Consider the following 24883-nt stretch of genomic DNA (forward strand, 5'->3'; position numbering starts at 1 on the left):
AGCAACATTCCCCAAAGGTCTCAGAGGCTGTTTGTATTAAGTAGTGGCTTCACAATTCAAGCAGATATGTGGTCCTCTAAGTCTGTAAGACAACCCATTGATGAAGGATTTCGTGAAGTCACCACCGAAACTGTTATTGACTGGCAAGTCACAGTAATTTTATGTTTTTTAATGGATCCCTGAACTGGGTCAGTGTGTCAAAGGTTCAGTGAGGAACAACTGAACAATTGTGAGGGGCGTTGGATATTTGAATCACACTTTCCTGTGAATGCAGTGTTGCTTTTCCTGATGGGATCATCCTGGCTATCCCTGTCCCCTAATAAAGCTTTGTTCACTGTGTGTCTGAGTTACCTGCTGTTTGATGAAACATTCAAACTCCTTCAGCATCTTCTCGCTCAGTTTGACAATCGCTGAGTTAAACTGTTTGGTGTAGGCCTTGCAGAAGTTCTCTGTCTCTTTCTTCAGAAGACTATCCAACTCCATGACCTCACTCTCTCTCTGCTCCTCACTCACTTCCAGTTTTTGCTTAAATTCCTCCCTCAGCTCATCGGCCTTTACCTCCAGACGGTTCCTCATTTGGATCGGGGAGGTTTTCAGGATCACAGAGATATCGTCGTCATCTTCCTCCTGAAATCAAACCACACGCATTTAATGGGGAGTAAAGGGCCCACTCACTGGGAGAGCACAGGGTTAGATACAGAGTAAAGCTCACTCTACAATGTCCCCCCAGTCAAACATTCCCAGGGACAGGGACAGCACGGGGTTAGATACACCGTAAAGCTGCCTCTACAGTGTCCACTCATCAAATACTCCCAGGGACATGGACAGCACGGAGTTAGATACAGGGTAAAGCTCCCTCTACACAATCCCCCCTCATCAAACACTCCCAGGGACAGGGACAGCAGGGAGTTAGATTCAGGGTAAAGCTCCCCCTACACTGTGCCCCCTCATCAAACACTCCCAGGGACAGGGACAGCACAGGGTCACAGATACTGAGTAAAGCTCTCTCTGCACTGTCCCACCCCATCAAACCCATCCCTGGACAGGGACAGCACGGGGTTAGATACAGAGTATCAGAGTACACTATCCAGCCGTTTCTACACTGCTAATAACTAGTGTTGATCATTTTGTCTGAGTTACTTGCTGTTTGATGAAACATTCAAACTCCTTCAGCATCTTCTCGCTCAGTTTGACAATCGCTGAGTTAAACTGTTTGGTGTAGGCCTTGCAGAAGTTCTCTGTCTCTTTCTTCAGGAGACTATCCAACTCCATGACCTCACTCTCTCTCTGCTCCTCACTCACTTCCAGTTTTTGCTTAAATTCCTCCCTCAGCTCATCGGCCTTCACCTCCAGACGGTTCCTCATTGAGATCGGGGAGGTTTTCAGGATCACAGAGATATCGTCGTCATCTTCCTCCTGAAATCAAACCACACGCATTTAATGGGGAGTAAAGGGCTCACTCACTGGGAGAGCACAGGGTTAGATACAGAGTAAAGCTCACTCTACACTGTTCCCCACACCCCACCATCAAACACTCCCAGGGACAGCACAGGATTAGATACAGAGTAAAGCTCTCTCTACACTGCCCACCATCAAACTCTCCCCAGGACAGGGGCAGCACGGGATTAGACACAGAGTAAAGATCCCCGTACAGTGCACCCCCACCCCCATCAAACACTCCCGGGGACAGGGACAGCACTGGTTAGATACACAGTAAAGCTTCCTCTACATTGTCCCCCACTCGCCACCAAACACTCCCAGGGCCAGGGACAGCACGGGGTTAGATACAGAGTAAAGCTCCCTGTACACTGTCCCCGGATCAATCATTCCCAGGGACAGGGATAGCACAAGGTAAGATGAAGCTCCTTCTACGCTGTTTCCTCCATCAGGGACTCCTACAAAACTGACAGTAGAGAACAAGACTCAGGAAGAAGAGCAAGATGACAAAATGTGAGGCTGGATGAACACAGCAGGCCAAGCAGCATCTCAGGAGCACAAGAGCTGACGTTTCGGGCCTAGACACTTCACCTCTGATGAAGGGTCTAGGCCCGAAACGTCAGCTTTTGTGCTCCTGAGATGCTGCTTGGCCTGCTGTGTTCATCCAGCCTCACATTTTATTATCTTGGATTCTCCAGCATCTGCTGTTCCCATTATCTCAGGAAGAAGAGCATCCTGATTTTGCAAAATAAAAGTAAGCTTTCTCAACACAGTTGCCACAAATTGGGTACAGCTGCACATACTACTGAGGAAAAGAAATCCTGGAAATCCTCCCGCATCTTCTCTCGAAGCTTCATTCCCAAAACAGCATTCATCATCTGTGAAAAGTCAATGAAAATGTATTATTTGTTGCGGCCCTCAGTCCCTCCATGCTCTCTCTCAGGGAGATATCTGTACACTGACTGGTGTCTCTCAGTCCCCCCCTCTCTCTCTCTCAGGGAGATATCTGTACACTAACTGGTATCTCTCAGTCCCCCCCTCTCTCTCTCTCAGGGAGATATCTGTACACTGACTGGTGTCTCTCAGTCCCCCCCACCTGTCTCTCAGGGAGAGATCTGTACACTGACTGGTGTCTCTCAGTACCCCCCACCTGTCTCTCAGGGAGAGATCTGTACACTGACTGGTGTCTCTCAGTCCCCCCCACCTGTCTCTCAGGGAGATATCTGTACACTGACTGGTGTCTCTCAGATCCCCCCCCTCTCTCTCTCAGGGAGATATCTGTACACTGACTGGTGTCTCTCAGTCCCCCCTCTCTCTCTTTCAGGGAGATATCTGTACACTGACTGGTGTCTCTCAGTCCCCTCTCTCTCTCTCTCTCAGGGAGATATCTGTACACTGACTGGTGTCTCTCAGTCCCCCCTCTCTCTCTCTCTCAGGGAGATATCTGTACACTGACTGGTGTCTCTCAGCCTGTATCATTTTATGACTTCTTTCCTTGTTAAACACAATAACTCACCTGGAGCGGTGATGTGATGTGCTTTGAGTGTCTCTCAATAGTTTTTGTGAACAGCTGTTGTGGAAATAACAGAGAGAAGGTGATTACACACAATGCACAATCATGAAGAAGAACTCCTCACTGTAATCAATGGTTCAGCCAGAGGTTCCATAGTGACCTTAATTCGTTCAAAGAACTGGGAGCCAGACACGAATGAACCCTCCTTATCTTTTCGTGCACTGGTCGATAGAGATCGTAGGACAGAGGAGAAATAACCATCAAGGGAATTCCGGAAATCCTCATCCATCTCTGTCAGGAAAAATGAACATTTTAAACAACATTATTTGGGTCACAGTGCGTTAGATACACTTGCGTTTTCCCCCCACCTCTGGGACTGTGGGTTCACGGTGTGATAGATACAATGTCCTCCTCCCCACCATCGGCCAGGGCCAGGGAATGTCACAGGGCAGCAGACAGCGTTCCCGGTGGGGTGCCACTGTTACACTTCCTTTTATCCCTCACTGCCTTAGAGTCACATTCGGCGAAACGGGTGTCATAGGGTCGTTTCCCCATGTACCTTGCCAGTGTCCAGTGGAACTTGTTCTGATCTTCTTTCCAGGATTAGGCATCAGGAAGCATTCACACTTCGATAACTGTTTCAACAGCAGTTCAGTGTATTGGCATTCAGAATTCTGAATTTCCTGCATAAAGAAGGTGGAAAATCTCAGGGAAGATCTGTGACATCGTATCAGCTCATACAAACTGTCACTCAGTAACCCCTCTCCCCCCCAGCGCCCTGTGTTACTGACTGTATCCCTACTGATGTTAATCCCTCTCCCTCACACTGTCACTCTGTAACCCCTCTCCCCCCCAGAGCCCTGTGTTACTGACTGTATCCCTACTGATGTTAATCCCTCTCCCTCACACTGTCACTCAGTAACCCCTCTCCCCCCCAGAGCCCTGTGTTACTGACTGTATCCCTACTGATGTCAATCCCTCTCCCTCACACTGTCACTCAGTAACCCCTCCCCCCCAGCGCCCTGTGTTACTGACTGTATCCCTACTGATGTTAATCCCTCTCCCTCACACTGTCACTCAGTAACCCCTCTCCCCCCCAGGGCCCTGTGTTACTGACTGTATCCCTACTGATGTTAATCCCTCTCCCTCACACAGTCACTCAGTAACCCCTCTCCCCCCCAGCGCCCTGTGTTACTGACTGTATCCCTACTGATGTTAATCCCTCTCCCTCACACTGTCACTCAGTAACCCCTCTCCCCCCCAGCGCCCTGTGTTACTGACTGTATCCCTACTGATGTTAATCCCTCTCCCTCACACTGTCACTCAGTAACCCCTCAATCCCCCAGCGCCCTGTGTTACTGACTGTATCCCTACTGATGTTAATCCCTCTCCCTCACACTGTCACTCAGTAACCCCTCTCCCCCCCAGCGCTCTGTGTTACTGACTGTATCCCTACTGATGTTAATCCCTCTCCCTCACACTGTCACTCAGTAACCCCTCAATCCCCCAGCGCCCTGTGTTACTGACTGTATCCCTACTGATGTTAATCCCTCTCCCTCACACTGTCACTCAGTAACCCCTCTCCCCCCCAGGGCCCTGTGTTACTGACTGTATCCCTACTGATGTTAATCCCTCTCCCTCACACTGTCACTCAGTAACCCCTCTCCCCCCCAGCGCCCTGTGTTACTGACTGTATCCCTACTGATGTTAATCCCTCTCCCTCACACTGTCACTCAGTAACCCCTCTCCCCCCAGGGCCCTGTGTTACTGACTGTATCCCTATTGATGTTAATCCCTCTCCCTCACACTGTCACTCAGTAACCCCTCTCCCCCCCAGGGCCCTGTGTTACTGACTGTATCCCTACTGATGTTAATCCCTCTCCCTCACACTGTCACTCAGTAACCCCTCTCCCCCCCAGCGCCCTGTGTTACTGACTGTATCTGTACTGATGTTAATCCCTCTCCCTCACACTGTCTCTCAGTAACCTCTCTCCCCCCAGCGCCCTGTGTTACTGACTGTATCCCTACTGATGTTAATCCCTCTCCCTCACACTGTCACTCAGTAACCCCTCTCCCCTTCAGCGCCCTGTGTTACTGACTGTATCCCTACTGATGTTAATCCCTCTCCCTCACACTGTCACTCAGTAACCCCTCTCCCCCCCAGAGCCCTGTGTTACTGACTGTATCCCTACTGATGTCAATCCCTCTCCCTCACACTGTCACTCAGTAACCTCTCTCCCCCCAGAGCCCTGTGTTACTGACTGTATCCCTCCTGATGTTAATCCCTCTCCCTCACACTGTCACTCAGTAACCCCTCTCCCCCCCAGAGCCCTGTGTTACTGACTGTATCCCTACTGATGTTAATCCCTCTCCCTCACACTGTCACTCAGTAACCCCTCTCCCCCCCAGCGCCCTGTGTTACTGACTGTATCCCCATTGATGTTAATCCAGCCTCTGACACAGTTATTCTCTCTCTCCCCGAACAGTATCATACCAACTCAGAATGCTGAAATGATCCCCCAGCTGTATCTCATTGCCATTCATCAATTGGAATCACAATGCTAGTAGTTACCGTTTGCACCTCCTCCAGATATTCCTTCCCAGGACACTTGCCATAGTCCTCACACTGATCCCAGTCACGTACCAGGATATCCAGATGCTAGTGAAAGAGACAAGTTGCCGTCACAAATGTGCCGTTGACATTCTGTTTAAATTCTTGGTGAATGCAGCCACCGAAATGGCATGCTTTCGGTGTGCCGTTCACTTACTCATTGAGTTTTTGGTTTATTCATTAATGGCCTGAGGCCATCATTTGTTGCCCAATCCTAATTACCCAGAAGGCAGTTCGAGTCAACCACGTTGCTGTGGGTCTGGAGTCACGTAGGCCAGACCAGGTAAGAATGGCAGCTTCCTTCCCTGAAGGACATTTGTGAACCAGATGGGTTTTTCCTGACATGCGACAATGGATTCAGGGTCATCATTAGTTTCTTAATTCCTGACATTTTTTTATTGAAACCAAACTGCACCATCTCCTGTGGTGGGATTCGAACCCAGGTCTCCAGAATGTTATCTGGGTCTTGGGGTTAACAGTCCATTGATAATCGCACTAGGCCATCACCTCCTGTGAATATGTGTCATTGTGTGTGTGAATGTCAAAGTGTTTCTCTGCTTCTGTGCATGTATCAGAGATTGAGTGAGGGTGAGAGTTTCAGTGTGTGAAAATAATTTATGGTTTGGGTGAACAAAAATTTAAAATGAATCCCTCACCCATTTTAAAAACACTGCAATGTGATGTTTTGCTGGCACCAACTGTGATTCCCCTCCATGAGCATCACTCAGAAACTGATCAATTCTGTGTTATTCTCACTCATTATTTGTGGGACTGTCCTCTGCAGAAATTAGCCACCCCTTTGCCTCACAGTACAGCTGGGGCTACACCAGGGAAATGTTCCTTTGGATGTAAAACAGTCTGAGATGTCACAAAGTTGTGAAGGTGCTCTATAAATTCTCTCCATGTCTCACTCCATGAACCAAAGAATCAGACCGTGCATTACCTGAGTAGGATCCAGTTCAAGAACTTCTCCGACCCGTTGGGCCATGTCCAAAAACATCTGGAAAACAAGACACAAAACATCAAATCATTCCCAACACGATGCTGTCACCCTCCTGTACTATCAGCCAACAGGCCAGGAACACAGCCAGTGCCTTTCCTGGTCAGCACCCGGGGAAGGATCACTCCCTCACTGGGGGAGTGTTAACTGATTCAGCGAGGAGGCTGAGAACAGAGTCTTGGAGACAGGCAGCGGAGAAAAAGTGACAAGCATCAGAGGAGCAGAAAAGTTGATATGTTGGGTCAGGACCTTTCTTCAGAAAAGGGAGAGGGGATGGGGGAGGGAGCTCAGCAGTAAGTACGGAGAGGAGGGGTCGGGCTGGGGAAGATGATAGGTGAGTGAATGTGGGGAGTGGTGGGGTTCGTCACTGGGATGGGTGGGCTGGATAGGTGGGAAAGTTAATGGGCCCTTGTAACAAGCATCAGAGGAGCAGGCCGGCTCTCTTCACGACTCCCTCGGCCGCTCCACACTCCCCACCAGCCCCGCCACCTCCGACACTTTTCCCTGCAACCTCAGGAAGTGCTACACCTGCCCCTACACCTCCTCCTTCCTCACCTCCATCCAAGGCACAAAACAAACTTTCCACATCAAACAGGGGTTCCCCTGCACATTCATCATTGTGGTATATTGCATCCACTGTTCCCAATGTGGTCTCCTCTGCATCGCGGAGACCAGGCAGAGGCTCGGAGACCACTGTGTACAGCACCTAGGTTCTGATCATGACAAACAACAACTTCGAGTCATAAACCATTTCAACTCTCCCTCCCACTCCCCAGGTGACATGTCCATCCTGGGCCTCCTCCAAACTGGCATCATATTCCGCCTTGGGATCCCAATGGTCTCAATGTGGAATTTACCAGCTTCAAAATCTCCCCAACTCTGGCCTCATCCCACAACCAACCCTCCCTCTCATTCCTGCCTCCTTGACCTGACACAACCTGTCCATCTTCTCTCCCACCTGTTTACCCCTCCTAACCCACTACTTCCCACTTGCACTCACCCATCACCATCTCAATTACCTTCCCCAGACCCACTCCACCTCGCTCTGATTCAGAGCTCCCTACCGCCTCAACATTTCTGAAGAAGGGTCCCGACCCAAAACGTCAATGTTCCTGATACTCTGATGCTGGCCGGCCAGCCGAGTTCATCCAGCTCTACAATGTGTATTCTCCGACGCCAGCACTGCCAGTCCGTGGTATCTCAGAGAAACAACAGGGCAGTCGTCAATCAGTGAAATGAGCAAGACATGCGCACCTCTAAATATTCCAGATCCATCTTACTGATCTTCGAAGCAACGTTAAAAATCTGTGTAAGCAAACAAAGAGAGCAATCAGAAGATATGAAATTACCAAATATCAGAGGTAACAAGGAGAAATATGGATGACACTCTGGCAAAGATAATGCAGTTACAACATTCACTGAGTGCGACATTGTCTGTTCTACCATACCCCCATATCACTCTGACTAATTTAACACGCACCGAGGGTCACTCGGTCTGTTATAACACTACCTGAGCATCACTCTGTCTGTTATAACAGCCCCGAGTGTCACACTGTCTATAATAACACACCCCTAGGGTCACTCTGTCCGTTATAACACGCCCCGAGTGTCTCGCTGACCGGTATAACACACCCAGAGTGTCACAGTGACCGGTATAACACACCCCGAGTGTCACAGTGACCGATATAACACACCCCGAGTGTCACACTGACCGGTATAACACACGCCGAGTGTCACAGTGACCGGTATAACACACCCGGAGTGTCACACTGACCGGTATAACACACCCCGAGTGTCACAGTGACCGGCATAACACACCCCGAGTGTCACACTGACCGGTATAACACACGCCGAGTGTCACACTGACCGGTATAACACACCCCGAGTGTCACAGTGACCGGTATAACACACCCTGAGTGTCACACTGACCGGTATAACACACCCCGAGTGTCACACTGACCGGTATAACACACCCCGAGTGTCACAGTGACCGATATAACACACCCCGAGTGTCACAGTGACCGGTATAACACACCCCGAGTGTCACACTGACTGGTATAACACACCCCGAGTGTCACACTGACCGGTATAACACACCCCGAGTGTCACAGTGACCGATATAACACACCCCGAGTGTCTCACTGACTGGTATAACACACCCCGAGTGTCACACTGACCGGTATAACACACCCCGAGTGTCACAGTGACCGGTATAACACACGCCGAGTGTCACACTGACCGGTATAACACACCCCGAGTGTCACACTGACCGGTATAACACACCCCGAGTGTCACAGTGACCGGTATAACACACCCCGAGTGTCACAGTGACCGGTATAACACACCCCGAGTGTCACACTGACCGGTATAACACACCCCGAGTGTCACACTGACTGGTATAACACACCCCGAGTGTCACAGTGACCGGTATAACACACCCCGAGTGTCACACTGACCGGTATAACACACCCCGAGTGTCACACTGACCGGTATAACACACCCCGAGTGTCTCACTGACCGGTATAACACACCCCGAGTGTCACAGTGACCGGTATAACACACCCCGAGTGTCACACTGACCGGTATAACACACCCCGAGTGTCTCACTGACCGGTATAACACACCCCGAGTGTCACACTGACCGGTATAACACACCCCGAGTGTCACAGTGACCGGTATAACACACCCCGAGTGTCACACTGACCGGTATAACACACCCCGAGTGTCACACTGACCGGTATAACACACCCCGAGTGTCACACTGACCGGTATAACACACCCCGAGTGTCTCACTGACCGGTATAACACACCCCGAGTGTCACACTGACCGGTATAACACACCCCGAGTGTCTCACTGACCGGTATAACACACCCCGAGTGTCTCACTGACCGGTATAACACACCCCGAGTGTCACAGTGACCGGTATAACACACCCCGAGTGTCACACTGACCGGTATAACACACCCCGAGTGTCACAGTGACCGGTATAACACACCCCGAGTGTCACACTGACCGGTGTAACACAGCGGTAGTCTGACTGAGCACACACTGAATGTTCTCATACACAAGAGTGGATCATCTGCTTCTCTTTTTCTCCCTTGATCTGTTCGCCTTATTGAAACATGGTTGACTCACCATGTGTGAACTCAGCAACATACTGAGCGCTGACAGTTGAACACTTCGGCTTTTCTGTCGTTGATGACTATCACATCCTTCTGTGTCCACCAAATATACTGCCATCTGTGAAACAAATGGAAACCGGCTATGAACAGGTTCCCTGTCATTCCAGGCCTGATTTCTGCTGGTAGCCTCTCTCCCTCATTCAGAGAAATAGTTTCCCTTCTCCCTCCTTTAATACAGGACAGGAAAGGATTATCAACCCAGCTTCCCGGCTTATTATAATGCATCCCTAACCTCTGAACCTGACTTTGAAAGACCACAGCTGAGTATTATTTGATTGAGGACTGCAAATCAACTGCACAGACAAATCATTAAACACTAAGAAAAGTGCACAAGGCGTTGAACTCATGGGTAGGTACATCTCAGAGCGAGAGCACAAGAGTTTACGGACACTTGTTGCAGATGGGATTTCAGGATTTTGACCAGCTTCTCCGAAAGGACTACTCCCTCAGCGCTAACCCTCTGACAATGTGGCACTCCCTCAGCGCTAAACCCCCGACAGTGCCCGCTCCCTCAGCGCTAACCCCCCAACAGTGCCCGCTACCTCAGCACTGACCCTCCGACAGCGCCCACTCCCTCAGCACTGACCCTCCGACAGTGCCCGCGCTCTCAGTGCTGATCCGCTGACAGTGCCCGCTCACTCAGCGCTAACCCTCTGACAATGCGGCACTCCCTCAGCGCTAACCCTCTGACAGTGCTCGCTGCCTCAGCGCTGACCCTCTGACAATGCGGCACTTCCTCAGTGCTGACCCTCAAACAGTGCCCACTCCCTCAGTCCTGGCCCTCTGACAGTGTGGTAGTCCCTCAGCATTGAGTGTATAGCAATGCCTCAGTTCATCCCGTCTGGTAGCTGTGACCCATCTCCACCCGCTGTCTGTATCACAATAAAAAGAGAGAGAACATGTTTCTCCTTCGCTATCGAATGTGCTCTCACCTACCTTCCCATCCTCTGTGTCCATCAGGAACGGCTCGCTCCAGATGAAAACACCTTTTGTCGTACTCTTCGTTCCACGCCTGTACTCGAATCCTTTCAGATCTTCATTTTGTTTTCCCATCCATGACTGGTCCTCGCATTTCTGAATGAGAATTCGATACCAGTTTCAGACAGGTTTAATTTTCTGAGCACATCTGGCTGGTGTGATAGCATTACTCAACAGATCAGAATGCCTGTGTAAAGACAGATGTCAGGACAGAGAATACGGAGAGAGTAGGTGACTCATGTTGTCACTCCAAATCTCGAACATCTGGGAGAGACCTCGAGGAAGCAAACAGGTATTTTGTTTCTCAGAGACACAACTGAAGGCCTGGGATCAGGCCTTGGATCACACCAGGGCAGCTGGAGCAATACCCATCCCCACAACGGTGGTCATGAAAAGATTGTTGTCAATCCAATTTGATAATTAAGATCTAACTGCAAGAATTACCATAAGGCCAGAGGTTGTTGGAGCAGCCGTTGGCCATCAGCCCACCCACCTGCTCCTCCATTGAACGTGATCACGGTTGTTCTGACCATCCACAACTTTCCCCGTCAGCTCCAATTTCTTTGCCAGTTAAGAATCTGTCCATGTCAGCCTCCAGTATACTGAATGACCCAGCCTCAACAGCCCTCTGCTGTAAAGAATTCCACAGATTCGCTGCCATCTGAGAGAAGAAAGTCCTCACCTCTGTCTTCAATGGGCGACCACTTATTCTGAGCTGATATTGTCTGGTCCTAGACTCTTCCCACAAGGGAAAACAGCCTCGCCAGAACCCCCATGCCAATTTCCCATCTTGTCGGTTTCAGGGAGGTTGCCTCTAATTCTTCTAACTCCAATGGCCACAGGCCCAACCAACTCAATACTCGTAATAAGACAGTCCCTCCATACCTCGGATTGAGTGAACCTTCTCTGAACTGCCTTCAAAGTCAGGCTGTCTCAGATAAGGGGCCCCAAAACTGTTCACAGTATTCTAGGTGCATCTGACTAGAGCCTTGTATAGTTTTAACAAAACTTCCCAACTTTTATTCTCCATTCACTTTTCCATTTGCCTTCCCTATGACCCACTGAATGTAGCTGTTTCATGGATGTTCCCAGGAGCTGTGTGATTGTAAAGCTGAGAGTCTATCTGGAGCCTGGAATTTGACCGATGCCTGCAAGGTTTGGACCCCATGCTGCACCCACCCACAGCCACATACACCTTACCTCCCACTGGAAAAGCAAATGGCCATTGGGAAGGTAGAAACAATACACAGTGGTCTGCTGCTGAAGTTGGCGCTAGTGAAGGGAAAGTGGCTGTGATCTTACCAGATATGTGGGATGCTCTCTCATCTGACAGAGACAACTGATGGTGGTCTAGGCTGGAGGGTCATCATGGCTCAAGGGTGAGGGGAGAGGCTGAGAATGAGAGTCCTTCATGATAACAGTAGCCTGTGTGGGAAATGACCCACGCTGTTAGCATGGTGGTGATTGGAACGAGATCAGCCAAGTGGATCTCACAGAATAGGAGTTCCCTGATTGGGGCTGCTAATCTGGTCCAATCTGGGAGTCCTGGCTGACAGATAAGAACAGTTGTGTCACGGGCTCTGTTCATTCTCAAAGCTGGACCTGTGTCATGAACTATGAATGTGTAAATAACAGGTGGCTTGGTGATCGGATACCAGCCTCTGCCGAGTTATTTCAACAGCAACAAGAGAAAAACACACTCCTGAAGAGGACTGCTCCCAACAGAGGGCTTGTGAGTTGGGGTAAGCAGTTCTGGCATCATACTGTTATTTGGGAAGCCTGATGTGTTTGATCCTGCCAAAGATTTGGCCTAATGTATGGAACGGATACGTTATTTTTTTCCAGACAAATGACAATGGAGGTCAGATGAAAAACAAGGAGTAATTCTCCTTACAGCTTGTGGGCCTGCAGCTTTTCGGTCATTACGAGTCTCACTTTCTCTGGTGCACCAGGCACTAAGATCTTTGAAGAGTTGACAGGTTCAGCTAAGGAACATTATGACCTTAAGCATCCTCTAATTCTGTGATGCTCTCAGTGTAAGTCGGCTGTTCCACAGCCAGGGGAATATGTATTGGGATTTTTGATGAAGGTAAGGTGACTAGCAGAGGTAGTTGACCTCGGTGTAATGCGTTAATGAGATGCTCAGAGACCGTTTGGTGTGTGGGATTACTGATGTAACCACTACAAAAGCACTTACTACCTGAAGCCCAGCTGGACTTCACACAAGAGCTACAACTGGCTTTGCGATTAGGAAATGCAGCAAGTGAACCATGCATGCTACTGGGTATTCCAATGGAAGTGGACACTCTCAGCAGTCTGACTGAGCTTAGAGGACACCACTTGAGGGAAGGCAATTGCATGGCCTCACTCAGGATTTATTCTGAACGGAGGGGCTCTAGGTTAGCCCACAGCCAAACCCCAGAACAAAGCCAAGCCTTGGCCAAATGGTGAAAGTTTTTTCGAGGATCTAGGCCAGCAGGCCACTGTAGTTGCTGTCAGTGTGATGACTCAGATGGCAACTTAGTCCCCTAGGCCCACACTGAGTCAGAGGCCTCCCAGGCCAATGTCCGGGAGCGTGCCCTTGTGTTTGTGCAAGAGAACCAAGACCGGGGAACCTTTACAGTTCAATGACACAACAGCAGTTTCGATCGCTTATGTGAAGCAGCTGGTTCAGTTACCACAGATTGTAATAAAAAGGCTCAGGGCCCACACCTGATTGGGCTGAAACTGGTCGAGAAAGATTCCCCAAGATTGGATCAGCATTTTGTGATGAGAAAATGGCCTCCTGAGCAAAGTCCTAATTAAACAGCTGGAGGTTTTTCAGGAAGGTCCAGGGACTATCAAAGGGGCCGAAGGTCACCTTGCACACTGACCAGGAAGCAATCCCATAATTCTGCAAGGCTCACCCGATGCCACGTGCCTCAGTAAGAGCGTGGGCAGGAATCCAGAGGCTGGGAAGCGACGGGATCATCAAGCCAGTATTGTTTGCGGAATGGGCAGCACCAGACGCATCGATCATGAAGCCTGACAGTTTGGTTTACCTTTGGGAGAATTTTTAACAGACGGTAAACTGCTTTTCACAGCTGGATAGATACTCAATCACTCACATTGAGAACTTAAACGCGAATCTGGAGGGAGGGCTGTCCCTCATGAAGCTGGACGTGAGCTGTGTGTACCTGCAATTGTGATTAGATGAGGATTCCCAGAAGTTCCCACAATTAATACCCATAGGGATTTGTACCAGTATTCGAGACTGCCATGTGGGGTATTGTCAGGCTGTGCACTTGATAATACAGACGATGGAGAACGTTTTACAACGTCTGCCCCAGATCGTCATTTATCTGAATGACGTGCTAATAACAGGGAAGACCAATAAAGAGCACTTAGAGAACTTGAACACAGTCCTCGGATGTTTCTCCAAGGTGGGTGTGTGCCTCAGAAGGGAAACATGTGCGCTGCAGGCCCCCAAGTGATCTACTTAGGTTACAGACTCAACAAAACCGTGTTACACCTGTTGGGAGATAAAGTGAAGGAGACCAAAGGTCTGTACCAGAGCTTAGGTCTATCCTTGAATTAGTGAGTTATTACAGAAAAATCATACATAACCCGGCCTCTGCCCTTGTACTCGCTGTTGAAAAAGGGTCAGCATTGGAAATGCTCTCATAGCCAAGACATAGCCTTTAGGGACATACTATGATCCCAAGCGAGATGCGGTACTGACATGCAATGCCTCTCCTATGGTATCAGTGTAGTGTTGGCTCATAGATGGCCCGTCAGAGAGGAACACCTGACACCGTATGCTTCCCGAACTTTGGCTGATGCAGGACGCGCATATACCCAGATAGAGAAGGAAGGTTTGGCGGCCATCTTTGGATGGGGAGAGTTCCATCAATGCCTTTAGGGACGTACGTTTGTAACAGTAACAGACCACAAACCCCTGGTAGGGCTACTCAAAGAGGACAAGGCCGAGCCACCCATAGCTTCAGACAGAATGCAGCCATGTGCTCTCATTCTCAGTGCACACAATTACAAGTTGGAACACCGTCTGGGAGGCCAAGTTAGAAATGTAGATGCCTTGGGCCACCTCCCACTGGCAGACACACCACTGGAAGAGACCACTCTGGTTTTAAACTTTCTGGACACCCTTCCAGTCACTGCTGATAATATCCGACTGTGGACACAAAAGACCCTGGCCTGGCAAAACTAAAACAGCTGGTGGTGCTGGGGGCAACGGAACAGGTTTGAAACTTTCCTGGACTCGGCAGGACTAGATCACGTGAGAAGACTGCATATTGTTATGGGGAGCAAGAGTGATTCCCCTGAGCAAACGTCACCACCAGACACTGCCTGAACTCCAGCAGGCTCATCCAGGGGTTTCCAAAATGAAGATGTTGGAGAGAAGCTATGTATGGTGGCCAGGGTGTGATGCAGACATAGCTGTGTTAGTGAGGCAGTGCCCAGATGCCAACCAAGTCCAACAGTCACCAGCAGCTGCTCCCCCAGATTTGTGGGAATGGCCAGATAGACCCTCAACTCAGTTACACGTGTACAATGTCAGTCTTATTGTGGATTCAATGTTCTTAGTCACCAGAGACAGCCATGTAAGGGCAGCTCCGAAACATCCATCATTCACATTGGTCTGGTAGAAAGAGTCGTCCAAAATTTGAAGGCAGGCTTAAAGAAACAGCCTACATCTTCAAATGGTACCAAACAGCCCCAGATCCTGTTTGATGAGGATCCAGCAGAGTTCCTAATGGGGAGTAGACTCCACTCCAGGTTAAATCTGATCTTCTCGGAGCTGTGGCGGGAGCGGTGGTGGGAGGTGGGGAGAGATGGTGGCGGTGGTGCGGTCGTGGGGGGGAGCAAACAGCATCAGGAACGTCAAAGTCAGGCACAAGACTCCTCGAAGCGAGAGACAAAGTTTACTTCAGGGGATGAAGTTTGGTGACAAAACTACAGGCATGGCCCTGCGTGGGTAAAAGGCAGGGTCAGTGTGAGGCCCGGTCCCACCGTGTGCAAGGTTTGGTAGAAGGGGCGGCCCTGAACAAGCACGTGGACCGCATGAAAGCTGCTACCTCAAAAACAGGCCAGGAGCAAAACATAGCCAGTTCCTCAGAATATCCAGCAAGGATATCAGAATCTGTGTGTTCTCCCCCTCTGCTCAGCGTTGAAGAAACCTCTGAGGATGAGACAAACATGGCAGATATTGCAGACTTTACCACCTGAAGGAGACGAATTTCAGTGAAGATGCTCCTGGGTCAACAGGCAGGCCACAGTACAGCACACAAAGCAGATTTGGAGGAACTCGACCTGGTGCGAAAATACTCCTGGAGAGGCTACAGGGAAAAGAACAGGTCTATGTCCCAGGGCATGAATCAGGAATTCTCCAACAACACGTGGAGGAAGCACTGTGGATGGCAAGGGCAAAAAACGTCCTCTGGCTGGGGAGATTTCAATGTTAGCACTGATCAAGCTGGTCAAGTCCTGGGTCTGCAGCAGGTGGTGAGTGAACTAGGGACAAAGACAAAAGGCAAATCTGACACAAGTAAAGACCGGGACTTATTACTTTCTTCTATATTCACATGATGGGCTGAAATGAGAAAGGTTTTATTTTAAAGCAAAGGGTGCTGCGTGTATTTTGACAGTGAGTAATCTGATACTCACTTATAAGCTCAGTTTACACAGCTGCTGGCTCCAGTGCAGTAGGAGCAGGTCCAGAGAAGCTGTAGCCAAGAGCTGCGTGACAGCTAAATGAGCGCGACATGAGAACTACATGAGCGCTACGTGAGAGCTAATGAACATTCAGCTGGCGACAAGTAGCTGATTAGTCGGTGGATCGTGAATTGGAGAAGGATTGAGATGAGGATTGATAATCGACAGTGAGACAAAAAGAGGGACAGATTTGTGGTGTACAGAAAGACAGAGTGAGAGAAATTGATTCAGCTAAGTATGTAGATATGTGAGGACACAAGGATTAATTTCAAATTTAAATATCATGGTAAATGTGTATACATATATATATATATATTACAGAAAATACCATCGTTTCTGCCTACTTTTGCTAAGGTATAAAATGAGCAGAGTTCATGAGCCAGAGTAGGAGATGAAGTGATGGTAGTTTGTTACTGACCGGATTACTGAGTCGACGAAGGAGGTAGTTGAGTAGAAAGGATTTTCCTTTCCTCTCTGCACCGATGATGGAAATCACAGAGACCAGACGATCCTTCACATCCTCTCGGAAGAAACACCTTCGAAAAGCATCTTCATTGAGAAGCAACGAATCTTGATACATGTGCACAAGCTGCAGAGGTTCACTTACGACTGAAGGCATCTCCCTGAAAGTAAATAGAGAATAGACATGACAATAGACCCTCTGATGAAGGGTCTAGGCCCGAAACGTCAGCTTTTGTGCTCCTGAGATGCTGCTTGGCCTGCTGTGTTCATCCAGCTCCACACTTTGTCATCTCGGATTCTCCAGCATCTGCAGTTCCCATTATCACCGAGAATAGGCAAGCAGCTGGTCAAAACGCACATTTCAAAAAGAGGACAGGACATTGTATCTAATGCACCGTGACCCCCCGGACCCTCAGGGGGGTGGAGGTGGGTGGAAAGGATAGTGTATCTGACACACCGTGACCATTACCCCGGCCATCCCAGAGTGGGGGGGAAGGTACAAGTGTATCTAACACACCAACACCCTCCACGCCGGATCTACAAGGGAAAGAGGGAGGACTCCTGCATTGAGAGCCCTTCACAGGGGATCCCTGCCACTCGGACACTTTGACACACCAAATTCGATGGTGCCTCGTGTGCAGCACCAGCCTGGATAAACACCACCTCTTTGCCAGCTTTGACATGAACTACTGGTGAAGGAAATCGACAACTGGGGTGATGAGGCACACCTGCGACTGACCGCACACCTCCGTGGGGAGACTCCCAACCTCTGCCGCGACCCACTAGAGAAGAAACAAACCACATCCTCAGCATGTTAGTGAGAAAACTAGGAGAAGGGGTCAAAGGGACTGGCCACACCGCAATACAGAGGGCCACAAGAGGTGGTTTATGAACAGTCCTCGGCTCCTGTACGGTATCATTCGAAACAGCCCTGTCCAGCCAGTTTGCCAGCCATCCCTTTTCTCCAGTGACTAGACGGGGGAGCCAGATCTACAATCAGTGAGACAAAAAGAGAGGCAGATTTGGGACTGGATTAATTTTTGATATCTGGTCAGAATGGATGAGATGGACCAAAGGGTGTGTTTCAGTGCTGTATAGCTCTATGACTCTATGTGTACTTCCCGTCCCAAAGGACTGAGAAGTTCTGGAATCTGCATTGTGACTGTTGCCGTGATGTTGAGGCTGGCTACAGTAGTCTTCACATCAGCAACACTGCGTAGGGGAGCACTTCCCTGTCACCAGGGTAAGGCATTGTTCCTTCCCTGGGGGTGAGCCTGCAGCCATCCCTTCACAAAGCACCATAAACATTCCCTCAGTAATCTGCTCCTGGGACATGCAAATAAAACCATGGCACCAGAAGGAGTACCCAGGCTTCAGGCTCAGGACCTTCGGTCCACGTGCGCTGGGCACAATCCTTAACCACGCTACAACGCAGCAGCTACAAGTAGCAGAGGAGAATATAATGGAAATGAGGAGCAGAACATTGAAGATCACAACCCTTTGGGCTGTACTCTCCAGAGGCTCAATGATTAAATCGGTTTCACCTGCAGCAAGGCACTTCCCGAGGACTAGGTACACCACCAGCTCAGATGGCAGGAAAAATAATGCATTACCATACAACCTGGCAACCACAACGATGACACCAGACTGGCCACACTAGTCACTGCCTTCATGGAGGCCTCAATGGTCTTGTCTGGCAAGGGCCCAGGCAGCAGCACCAGCCCATGGGGCAGCACCAGCCCGTGCGGCACCACCAGCCCGTGCGGCACCACCAGCCCGTGGGGCAGGAGCCCAGGGCAGTGTCTGGGCAGCAGCACAGTCACAAGGCCAGGCCGAAGTGACAACTCCATGGAAGCAGGTATCCCGTCACCAAGTCAACCTTTCTTTTGGACACGCATCATAATTAACGCTTGCTCCGAGAGTGACAGAATCCCCTGACACTCCTGTTTATACCGGTCAGCCACAGCTCCCCGACTGGACCAGGTTAATACCTCCAAACAGGGAACACATTTTCTGTGTGATCCACTACATCGCTATCCCTATAAGTCCAGGGACATAGGCCTGTTCTTCTTCTCGTAGCTTCTCCTGGGGCATTTTCCAGCGGGCTCCGTTTCTCCGACTCAGCATCAGATATGGCAGAATGTACTAGACTGCAGCCTGCTGCCTACACCTGGAGCACCTTGGACTTTTTCCCTTCTTCAGGCAATAAAGGGATCAAGGCTGCAGCTTCTGCTGTGCCCATCTTATGCTCCGAGGTCTCTTCGAACTGGAAGGAGAGGGAGAACCTACAGCTCTGGAGCAGTCAGAAAGGCTGTCCAGGAGCTGAGCATGGTGTCCCCACACCGTTTGAGACTTGCCTGACCTGCCTGAACTTTGTACATCTCTGGACCTGACCCTGCGTTAACCATGTCTCTTACCCACAAAGTGTAATTCCTGTGGTTCCTGCATAAAATGTCATCCCCTGAAATAAACTGTCTCTCTCGCCTCATGGAGATTTATGTCCAGCATCCTGATGGAATATTCTCACACCAAAGCTGACTCCCAAAACTTTCCTCCTCCAACTGTCCAGGAAGCAGACACGATTGGGTGTTCCTCTCCGTTGGGCCATCTGTGAGTAAACACTAACCCGATACTTTACGGGGAGGCATTGCCCAACAGCGCCATATCTCCCTTGAGAGCATCGTGCGCCTAAAGCTCAGACAATGACAGCTTCTGGCAAGATGGTGGTAGACAAGGAGGCTCCACTTAGAGCTCCTCTTCTGCACCTGTTCGTTTTCTTACATTTCCTGTTTTTATCTCATTTCAGCAGTTCCGGGACACCGCGAGGGGAAGCGTGCCCCGGAGCAGCGCGAGGGGAAGCGTGCCCCGGAGCAGCGCGAGGGGAAGCGTGCCCTGGAACACCGTGAGGGGAAGCGTGTCCCGGAGCAGCGCGAGGGGATTCATGCCCTGGAACACCGTGAGGGGAAGCGTGTCCTGGAGCAGCGCGAGGGGAAGGGAGGAAGTACAAGGGAAAATGAAACCTGGACATTCACGAGAGGAAACGCGAGTCCCAGAGCAGCGTTAGGGGATGTGTATCCCGGAAAAGCACAAGGCGTTGCGAGACCTGGAGATCCACGAGAGGAAAAGCAAGTCCCAGAGCAGCGTTAGGGGATGTGTATCCCGGAAAAGCACAAGGCGTGACGAGACCTGGAGATCCACGAGAGCAAAAGCGAGACCTGGAGCAGCGATAGGGGATGTGTGTCCCGGAAAAGCACAAGGCGTTGCGAGACCTGGAGATCCACGAGAGGAAAAGCAAGTCCCAGAGCAGCGTTAGGGGATGTGTATCCCGGAAAAGCACAAGGTGTGACGAGACCTGGAGATCCACGAGAGCAAAAGCGAGACCTGGAGCAGCGATAGGGGATGTGTGTCCCGGAAAAGCACAAGGCGTTGCGAGACCTGGAGATCCACGAGAGGAAAAGCAAGTCCCAGAGCAGCGTTAGGGGATGTGTGTCCCGGAACAGCACAAGGCGTGACGAGACCTGGAGATCCACGAGAGGAAAAGCAAGTCGCGGAGCAGTGCAACGTGCTTTGGTGCAGGTGAATGCCCGCACAGTGTGGACTGCAGCTTGGAGGGGAACGGGACTATAGTTAGCCTGCGTCCTGGCGCATGTTGTCATTGAGCTGCTGCAACACAATATAGTCATCAAGAATTTCAGGTCTATAATGTCAATTCTTTAACTCTTACTACCTTACTTCTAATTTATTTCTAAACACTGTAAATAACGTTACTACTTTTCCTTTTATTCTTCTTTTGTACCCAAGATATGTCTCTCAGATGGCACCATTACACTGTATCCCTGTAATGCTGTGCTGGAACACACATGGCAATAAACCATATTCTATTCTATTTCATGGTTATGAGACCATTTCCTAGGCTGAGCCTTTTACACTTGCTGATATATGCGTTAGGATGGAGACCTGGTTACATATGTAATAACTCACTAACCCAAGGAATGATCTCATCTCTGGTACAGACCTGGGAGCTGGGACACCTTTGATCGCCCTCACTTTATCTCCCAACAGGTGTAACACGGTTTTGTTGACTCTGTAACCCAAGTATTTCACTTGGGGGGCCTGCATCACACATTTTTCCCTTCTAAGGCACACACCCACCTTGGAGAAGCATCTAAGGACAGTGCCCATGTTCTCTAAGTGCTGTTTATTCGTCTTCCCTGTTATTAGCACGTCATCCAGATAAATGACGACCCCGGGGAGACCTTGTAAAACGTTCACCATCGTCTGCTGGAAAAGGGCACAGCCTGATGATACCCCACATGGCAGCCTTGTATACTGGTACAAATCCCAACGGGGGTTAATTGTGGGAACTTCTGGGAATTCTCATCTCATCGCAATTGCAGGTCCACACAGCTCATGTCTGGCTTCATGGAGGACAGCCCCCTGTGGCAGCTTTGTGTACAAGCCACCTATGTAAGGGATGGGGCATTTATGGGGCAGTTTACCGTTTGTTTAAAATCCCCAAAAGGTGAACCAAACCACTGGGCTTCGCAATCGGTACAGCCTAATCAGCGATCTGTACTTGCTCGACAATACCTTTGCTTTCCAGCCTCCAGATTTCTGCTTCTACCTTCGCACACAACGCAAATGGCACGGGGAAGCCTTGCAGAATTATCCAATTTCTTCCTGGTCAGTGTGCAAGGTGACCTTAGCCCCTTTGATAGCCCCTAGACCTTCCTGAAAACCTTCCAGGTAATTTAGTTAGGACTTCAGTCAGGAGGCCATTTTCTTATTGAAAAATGCTGATCCACTCTCCAGGAATCTTTCTCAACCAGTTTCAGCTCAATCAGGTGGGGGCCCTGAGCCTTTTATTACAATACATGGTAACTGAACCAGCTGCTTCTCACACGAGACTCAAACCGAACTTGAACCTTTAATGTGTAGAGGTGCCCCAGTACAGGTTCTCAGTCCAGTCGACATCTTACACAAATACAAGGGTCAGAGTCCAGAGCTAATTTGGATAAAGACTTGTTCTGCAATCACTGCTACAGCTGCATGGGTACAATGGGATGAGTGTTTCGCTCGCTTGTCAGCATTTATTGTCCATCCCTAATTGCCCAGAGGGCAGTTATGAGTCGACCACGTCACTGTGGATCTGGAGTCACATGTAGGCCAGACCAGGAAAAGATGGCAGTTTCCTTTCCAAAAGGACATTAGAGAACCACATGGGTTTTTTCCGACAATTGACAATGGATTGATGGTGATCATCAGATTCTTAATTCCAGATATTCATTGAACCTTTCACCCTGGCGGGATTCGAACCGAGGTCCCCACGACGTTACTTCGCTCTCTGGATTACAAGTCCAGCGATATTCCCAAGAGGCCTCCCCGATGAATCCACCGAGGCCGGGCTTCTGTTGCCTTCTCACGCATTATTTACATGTCTGTCATACTTGATACTGGTCTGATCCTCTCTCTCAGGGAGATATCTGTACACTGACTGGTGTCTCTCAGTCCCCCCTCTCTCTCTCAGGGAGATATCTGTACCCTGTCTCGTGTCTCTCAGTCCCCCCCCCCCTCTCTCTCAGGGAGATATCTGTACACTGACTGGTGTCTCTCACTACCCCCTCTCTCTCAGGGAGATACCTGTACCCTGACCTGTGCCCCTCAGTCCCCTCTCTCTCGGGATGAGATCTGTACACTGCCTGATGTTAACTGTTTCTTTAACCACTCACCCTTCCCTCCAACCGATGACTGTACCCGATAGAAACATAGAACATTACTGCACAGTACAGGCCCTTCGGCCCTCGATGTTGTGCCAACCTGTCATACTGATCTCAAGCCCATCTAACCTACACTATTCCATGTACGTCCATATGCTTATCCAATGACGACTTAAATGTACCTAAAGTTGGCGAATCTACCACCGTTGCAGGCAGAGCATTCCATTCCCTTACTACTCTGAGTAAAGAAACTACCTCTGGCATCTGTCCTATATCTTTCACCCCTCAATTTAAAGCTATGTCCCCTCGTGCTCGCCGTCACCATCCTAGGAAAAAGGCTCTCCCTATCCACCCTATCTAACCCTCTGATTATTTTATATGTTTCAATTAAGTCACCTCTCACCCTTCTTCTCTCTAACGAAAACAGCCTCAAGTCCCTCAGACTTTCCTCGTAAGACCTTCCCTCCATACCAGGCAACATCCTAGTAAATCTCCTCTGCACCCTTTCCAAAGCTTCCACATCCTTCTTATAATGCGGTGACCAGAACTGTACGCAGTACTCCAAGTGCGGCCGCACCAGAGTTTTGTACAGTTGCAGCATAACCTCTTGGTTCCGGAACTCGATCCCTCTATTAATAAAAGCTAAAACACTGTATGCCTTCTTAACAGCCCTGTCAACCTGGGTGGCAACTTTCAAGGATCTGTGTACATGGACACCGAGATCTCTCTGCTCATCTACACTGCTAAGAAGCTTACCATGAGCCCTGTACTTTGCCTTCCGGTTACTCCTACCAAAGTGCATCACCTCATACTTGTCTGCATTAAACTCCATTTGCCACCTCTCAGCCCAGCTCTGCAGCTTATCTATGTCTCTCTGCAACCTACAGCATCCTTTGTCACTACCCACAACTCCACCGACCTTAGTGTCGTCTGCAAATTTACTAACCCATCCTTCTACACCCTCATCCAGGTCATTTATAAAAATGACAAACAGCAGTGGATCCAACACCGACCCTTGCGGTACACCACTAGTAACTGGTCTCCAGGATGAACATTTCCCATCAACTACCACCCTCTGTCTTCTTTCAGCAAGCCAATTTCTGATCCAAACTGCTATATCTCCCACAATTCCATTCCTCCGCATTTTGTACAATAGCCTACTGTGGGGAACCTTATCGAACGCCTTGCTGAAATCCATATACCCCACATCAACCGGTTTACTCTCATTCGGAGGAGGCAGCAACTGGAAAGCACCTGGGGTAACCTGGGCTGGCAGCAAGGGAGCAGGAAGAGGGTCACTGACACATCCAGCCTTGGGATTTCTCACTCACCGTTTGTCTCAGTTCTCTCCACGAGTGAGAATACACGAATGACGCAGGATTAATTGTGATGTACGTGTGGCTCAGTAATTGACATCTGTTTCACTTTCAATTTCTCCAAACTCAGACATATGCCTGTGATTTCAGAGAAAACAGAAGCATTCATGCCCCACATACCTCACACAGCTACTTCCGAGAACTGGGCAGTGTCCAAAACCTTCGGGAATTTGGTGAGGCGCTGCTGGATTCCAAGCGCTCTCCCTGTCTCCCTTAGTCTGTCTCCCATCCATGTCTCTGTCTCCTCCCTGCCTCCCCCAACCCCCCTCTCCCCTCCTTGTCTCCCTCCTCTCCCCCCCGTATGTCTCCTCCCCTCCCTCCCCCTCCCTTCTCCCCTCCGTCTCCCTCCTCTCCCCCTCCCTGTCTCCCTCCCCCGCACGTCTCCTCCCCTCCCTCCCCCTCCCTTCTCCCCTCCCTGTCTCCCCACCTCCCCCCGCCATCCCACGGAGAGGGGCTACACTCGCCTGGAAAGTTTAGCGGAGGACTGGGAAGCAGGAGGGGAGGAGCAGGATCTTGTAGGGAAACTCTGGCAAGTTTGCAAGCCGGGTGATTTGTCCATGTAAGGTCTGACGGCTCAGTATTTCCATGCAGGAAGCTGGCAGCAGAGAGAGAGAGAGAGAGAGACTCCAATGACAGGCATCGCTGGATGACGTGGCTGGTGGGTAAATGCAGTCACGAGACCAGAGGAATCGTGAGTATAAACCTGTCATTTATCATGGCTGGAAAGGAAGATCAATGGGGACCCCCAGGGTCTCTCATTAACCAATATATGGCAGGTAGACATTCACTCGTTAAACAGATGGAAAAGAGGGGGATGGGATCCATCCGAGGCCCTAGAACAACACCGAGATTGGCTCTTAGGACAGAAGAAAGATAGGACTAAGAAAAACACCG

At 49.9% G+C, this 24883-nt stretch overlaps 1 protein-coding gene across 5 annotated transcripts in view; it reads right to left on the bottom strand.

Annotated features, from left to right (window-relative positions):
- The window catches only part of LOC125450104 (golgin subfamily A member 6-like protein 22), a 41356-nt gene extending 16716 nt beyond the window's left edge, over positions 1-24640 (bottom strand). For 3 of the 5 annotated variants that reach the window (XM_059643280.1, XM_059643283.1, XM_059643279.1), the window contains exons 1-13: positions 24110-24231; positions 16853-17057; positions 10681-10818; positions 9698-9802; positions 7816-7866; positions 6505-6561; positions 5523-5609; positions 3510-3633; positions 3111-3241; positions 2954-3007; positions 2241-2315; positions 1141-1416; positions 352-627 (exon numbers count right to left, since the gene is read on the bottom strand). In XM_059643280.1, the coding sequence (XP_059499263.1) occupies positions 352-627; positions 1141-1416; positions 2241-2315; positions 2954-3007; positions 3111-3241; positions 3510-3633; positions 5523-5609; positions 6505-6561; positions 7816-7866; positions 9698-9802; positions 10681-10818; positions 16853-17057; positions 24110-24222 (1692 nt within the window). In that variant the 5' untranslated portion in view covers positions 24223-24231. Of the gene's footprint in view, positions 1-351; positions 628-1140; positions 1417-2240; positions 2316-2953; positions 3008-3110; positions 3242-3509; positions 3634-5522; positions 5610-6504; positions 6562-7815; positions 7867-9697; positions 9803-10680; positions 10819-16852; positions 17058-23944; positions 24068-24109; positions 24232-24453 lie in introns of those variants that run through there. The other 2 variants (XM_059643281.1, XM_059643282.1) reach the window with 2 other exon arrangements.
- Between the last annotated feature and the right edge of the window lie 243 nt (positions 24641-24883).

This window comes from Stegostoma tigrinum, chromosome 50 (assembly GCF_030684315.1).
Source record: "Stegostoma tigrinum isolate sSteTig4 chromosome 50, sSteTig4.hap1, whole genome shotgun sequence".
In the NCBI taxonomy this organism is placed as follows: domain Eukaryota; kingdom Metazoa; phylum Chordata; class Chondrichthyes; order Orectolobiformes; family Stegostomatidae; genus Stegostoma; species Stegostoma tigrinum.